At 58.9% G+C, this 5,631-nt stretch overlaps 1 protein-coding gene across 1 annotated transcript in view; it reads left to right on the forward strand.

The window, feature by feature from the left end:
* Window positions 1–4,511, forward strand: part of KIF13B (kinesin family member 13B) — a 231,979-nt gene extending 227,468 nt beyond the window's left edge. Inside the window, exons 41-42 of the mRNA XM_011944608.1 lie at window positions 1–193; window positions 1,039–4,511. Coding sequence (XP_011799998.1) covers window positions 1–193; window positions 1,039–1,301 — 456 coding nt within the window. The 3' untranslated portion in view covers window positions 1,302–4,511. The remainder of the gene's footprint in view (window positions 194–1,038) is intronic.
* Window positions 4,512–5,631: the final 1,120 nt, after the last annotated feature.

Here is a 5,631-nt window from a genome sequence, read left to right on the forward strand (position 1 = left end):
GACGCGCCGGCCACTGGCGCTGGGGGGCAGGCCCTGGCCTCTGATTCTGAGGAAGCTGAGGAGGTCCCGGAGTGGCTCCGAGAGGGCGAGTTCGTCACCGTGGGCGCCCACAAAACAGGCGTGGTGAGATACGTGGGGCCTGTTGACTTCCAGGAGGGCACGTGGGTTGGCGTGGAGCTCGACCTGCCCTCAGGTGGGTACCGGGCACTCCAGGCTCCAGGGTGGTGCCGGGGGTCGGGGGAAGCAGGAGCGTGGCTGGCCTGAGAGGGGACAGGGTCCCGGCAGGAGAGGAGGGGCCGGGAGGCAGCGGATTGGCTGAAGCTGCAGGAGCGGCTGGGCCTGCAGGGGTGAAGCTGGGGGCAGGGCTAGTCCCTGGAAATGGCGTGGAAGATTCCTGATGATTTTGGCTACACAGATGCTGTACTCATCCCCCCATCGCCATGGCTGCCCTTGCTCCTTTTGTTCTGGTCTCCCCCGCTCTTGGCTCTCCCTGGGCTCTGCCTTCTCATCCTTCACCTTAGAGCATCTCTGCTTTGCCCTTCGAGGAGGCTCTTCCTCACCCCATCCGGACACATCTCGCTGGCCTCTGACTCGCCGTCATTTGGCAGTTTTGCCTGTTTCCACTTCATAGATTCAGCAAAAGAACCATTCTCCCGCCACCCAGCCCAGGCCTGGGTCCAGATGGAGAAGGATCTGTTCACCCACGGGTGGGAGCAGCTGTGCCTTAGTGGCTGGCCTGCACCTGCGCGTCCGCAAGGCATTCCCCAGGGCCTGTCGCCTCCTACCTGAGGCTGCAGGATGGGCTGTGCATCCTTGGTCACCACTGCTCACTGTCCCGGGAGGCAGGCACTCCGTGCCCTGGCCACATTCACTTAGCCAGTCCCTGCCAAACAAGGACCAGTTTCTGAGTGCTGACTGTGTAGGGCCTGTGCCAGGGGGGTGGCAGTGTGGGCACATGGCCTCTGCAGAGGCGAGGGAGGTGTAGGGGGGAGTCTGCAGCTGGGCTGCCCTCCATGTCACCCTCTCCTTCCTCCACAGGTAAGAATGACGGTTCCATCGGCGGGAAGCAGTACTTCAGGTGTAACCCCGGCTACGGGCTGCTGGTCAGGCCCAACCGGGTCCGCAGGGCCACGGGCCCCGTGCGGCGGCGCAGCACAGGGCTCCGGCTGGGTGTCTCTGAGGCCCGCCGGAGCTCCACTCTCTCGGGCTCCGCCACCAACCTGGCCTCGCTGACAGCTGCCCTGGCCAAGGCCGACAGGAGCCACAAGAACCCTGAGAACCGGAAATCTTGGGCCAACTGAGCCGCTGCCTCAGGGCGAACTCTTCTTGGGGTGCCCGGCCCATTTTGAGCCCTGCCAGTGACAGCCCTGGGGAGCCAGGAGCCTGGTGGCCTCTTCCCCAGGGGCGGGGCAATGAATGCTTTTTGCACGACACAGGGCTGGTGACCTCCCTGGGCCTCTGGAAGCTGGGGAAAGTGGGGACCTCAGCTGTACCTCCTCAAGTGGACGGAAGGTTCTGGGTGCCCGCAGGGGCTGGGGAATGCTAGGACTGAGGCCCTGGGTGGTGCAGCGCCTGGCCATCTTGCTGTGTGCCTGTGCCTGGGGCCTTATGTTGCTCTTTCTATCATTTCCATTCTGGTGGCCCCACTAATGTCTTAACCTAAACCATAGTTGTAACCAGTGCCTTTCCTCCCCACTGGAGGGCAAGCCTCCCCCCCAGGATGTCCTGGCTCACTCCTCAAGCCCCCCAGCCTCCCACCCCAGTCCCAGGTTCCTGCAAGTGCCTCTGGGGACCCCCCAGCCTCCCACCCCAGTCCCAGGTTCCACAAGTGCCTCTGGAGGGCCCTGGGCTCTGGCAGATGGCCCTGGTGCCCCAGGCGGGGGCCAAGGGCCTGAGCCCCCCCATCCCTCCTCTGCCAGGGTTTCTTAGTGGTTTCTTTGTGGGTGTTTTGGCATCTTTACACCTGGAAAGTCTCTTAAGTTTGCCGTTGATTCCCTTCACAGAAGGCTTGGAATGTATTTATTTATATTTATTTTTTCAAAATCCGAAATGACTTGCGAGCCGCAATCGTCGTCTGCCTGTGTATGGGGGCCCAGGGCCTGCCTTGCACGTTGCAGCCTCTCTGGCCATTGCAGAGCTGCTGGCCTCCTGCCCAGGTGGAGGGTCCTGGGGGCAGCAGAGGATAAATCCCCCTCCTCACATCCCTCTATTGCGGATCCACAGTGGCCTTACTCTTAACTTGGATGAAAGCAAAAACCCGGGAGAGTGATGTGCTCTGTTGTCGGTGACAGAGGAAGAGGCGTTGCTACTTTATTGGGTGCGCTTTTGGTTTCTAGGAAGGTCTTTGGATCATTTTAACTTCTTGGCAACTCCCAGACCCTGAGAGTGTAGGGCTGGGACTTGGCGACTGGGTGGGTACAGGGAGTGTGCCTGGTTTGTCTCCAGACCCTGGCAGCAGCCACACCCCCAGGGCCCACTGTGCATGGTGCGTGCGACACAGCCGGAAGCTTCCAGGGTGGCCTTTACCTCCTTGCTGGGGCACTTCTGCTCCTGGAGCCTTTGGTGCCAGGTTTGTGGGGTGGGGGTTGGTGGCTATGTGTGGAAGGCCACCCATCTAGGGACAGGAGCCCTAGGTCAAGATTCATACAGCCACTCTTGGAGCGGGTTTCTAGTTCTCATATTTAGACAACACCTAGAAAGCGCTATGGAAGACTCGTTCTCCAGGGTCTCGAAGCCTCCGACGGAGCGGTCTCCATGGTGGGCCTGTCCCAGCCCTGGCTGCGAGGACAGGTTGTCTTTTTCCCCCCAGTTGCTGTGAGGGACACGAAGGCCGAGGCCAGGCTGGTAGAGGGCCTGGCCCCTGGGGGGAGGCACTCCCTGCAGGGCTCTCTCGTTCTTAGCCAGAGTTTCGAGGGAACCCTGTGGCACCTGTCCCTGGATGAAGAGCTGTCACTCTGCCTTGCCCTTTAACTCAACCCGCTTCCCAGCACAGCAGCTTTCTTTTTAAAACCCATTTCACTAAGAAGTTTGTTTTTGGGTCTGCTGGTGTCACTGTGGCCTGGGTGAGAGGCCGGCACTGCTGTTGCCCTGAGTGGGGAAGCCCCTGGGCCATGTAGCGGGGACGCTCTGGGAATGGTGGTTGGGCAGTGTAGGTGGACCTGGAACTTCGTGGTGGCTGAGCCATCCACCCAGCAGTGGCCTCCTGTGGCACCGTCTCGGGAAAGTCCTGGGGGACGTGTGTGCCGTGCTTTTTACCATCGGTTTGACTCACAGTGGAGGAGAACGAGCCAGAGTTCCTGATTGGAGCGGGTGGACTTGGGCCCAGGCCCTGTTCACTCTCGCTTCTCGGTGCAGACTAATGTCAGCTTGTGGCTGGGAAAGAGGGACGTGCAGCGACGTGGTCGCTAAGGCATTGAGCCCCGCCGACCCCGGGCCAGCGATGGCAGGCAGGAGGTGCGGTCTCAAGAGTGGCGGGCCAGGACGGGCTGGCCTCCGTCTTCTAGTCTTCTCTTCTTGCCTCCCTGACCAGCAGACTCTCCTCCCAAGAATGCGCGCCCGCCCACCCACCTTAGGACTCCTGAAGCGCTCCTGGAAGGCCCCAGGAGTGGCACCTTAGTGCGGGTCGGCCCGCAGATGGCACCCGAGGCTGGGAAGGGCAGTAACCGCACACACGGTGCTGTCAGAGATGGGGATGGGGGATGCTTCTGGAGGCTCTGCCTCCCCACTGCATGCCTAGAATGTCCCTGGCCCTGCCCCGCCACTTCCCTTGGGCCCTTGTGAAGGACTGAGGCTCCAGGGTGAGAAGCCTCACTTCTGCCCAGGGCACTGCGTCCAGCAGCAGAGGGGACAGGGGGCAGGCGTGTGACTGGAGTCCCGGGTGCTCAGGCCTGACCAGAGGGAGTGGGAGGGCGGAGCTGAGGAGGGGGAAGGCGTTTCTGGTCCCACCAAGGTGGGCCTTGTGTGTTTAATAAGAGAACGGAGCTGGGAAGGTGACTGCTGGAGCCTGAGAGGTGGAGGTGTTCGGATCCCCCTGTTACTTCCTAGCATTTTCTCCTCTTGCCTTAAAAGTTCCCTGTATGTGAAACAGGAAGTCCTGAGTGTGTGTGCGTGGCTGTGTGCACGCACACAAGACGGGAGTGACCCTGTGCTTCCTGCCCAAGATACTGACCCGTTGAACCCCAAAGCATCTTTCTCCGCAGAGTCCGCGATGCCTTCCTGGTGGGCTGCTGACACTAATGGTGTTGGGGGGGTCTTGGAACAGCTTTTCTATGTGTGGATTCGTGTAAATGCGAGGAGTTCACATATAAAGAAGTGACTTTGATTCCGGGATTATATTGATTTGGTACACAGTAAATGGGAGTTTAAAAAATCCAAAGACTGTAATGACTTGTAAAGACTCTAATGATTTGTATCATGTAATGAACTAAACCACCTGTAATTTTGTACCATATATGTCTTTCCATCAAATGACCAACAGCTTCTCAATAAAACCAGATGATTTCTCACCTGCATCATGTCTGAGGTCACTCTTGTTGCTTCTCCTTCCGCTGACCCCGACATAGGGTTTTGGGGCTCCTGGCAGGCCATCCTGTCATGGCGTAGCCTTGTTCTCAGCAAAGGTGGTGGTGGGGCTTTTCCAGACTGAGGCTGAGAGGAGGAGGATCAGGGAACAGCAGCAGGCCATGCTCGCCTCTCCAGCCCATGGACTCCAGAGGCCGAACTCTTCATGATTTGGACCAAAGAGCCCAGGGAGGCCCCCTGGTTCCGAGTCATCTTTCCTTGTTTGGACTTCAGCCCCTTACAGAAGCCAGGAACCATGGAAACTTTCTGGGGCCCTTCAACCCCAGGTAAGTGGTGCTACTGGGAGACAGGTGACCTGGTAAGGACTGTCCTTGGCTCTCAGGCATGACTCCACTGTCTGCCGTGACCTTCGTGTTAGTCCCCACACTGGACCTCCCCTTTCCGTCCAGCTGGGGTGAAAGGACTTCTTTTCCCGCTGCAGAGGTGGGCAGCCTCTGGCAGGGCTTCTGTAACAAGGGGTTTTGGGAAGTGGGGGATCATGGTTGCGGGGCTGACATTGGTGTTGCCAGTGAGGCCTGCATTCTGCAACCACCCTGCCCAGCTGTGCCGTGTGGGCCTAGAATGGTACTGATGCTGCTGGGTCCAGCCTTTGAGTCGGGGAAGGTGACCTCGCTCCCTTCCATTCACCAGTGGATTCCCACTCAGCCAGAGGGCCCCAGCCCAGTACCAGTGAGGGATGCCCGCAGCCAGTACATATTCCCACAAGGGCAGAGAGGCACTTGTGGCCCTGTATAAAGCTTTTCTTGCTGTGCCAGCTAATCAGTCGGCCCTTGGATATGAAATACACTTGCAAGTGGAGGGCTCAGCCACTCCGAGGGCTGACCAGAGCTGTCCATCAGCCAGCACAGCCGGGCAGGGCCGGGTTACATTCCTCAGTGTAGAAGAATGCTCGGAGACAAGCGCTGCTGAATAATGACAGAAATTTGGCAGCAGGAGATGCCCTGCTCTGAATGAAGCAGGAATCTGAACGTAAAAGTGATATAGCGCCTAGACTGGATCTTACTTTTCAAGCTGCTACTCTCTTGCAACTCAGTGAGATGTCTTTTGTTT

Source organism: Colobus angolensis, unplaced genomic scaffold, assembly GCF_000951035.1.
Source record: "Colobus angolensis palliatus isolate OR3802 unplaced genomic scaffold, Cang.pa_1.0 Scaffold233, whole genome shotgun sequence".
Lineage (NCBI taxonomy): Eukaryota > Metazoa > Chordata > Mammalia > Primates > Cercopithecidae > Colobus > Colobus angolensis.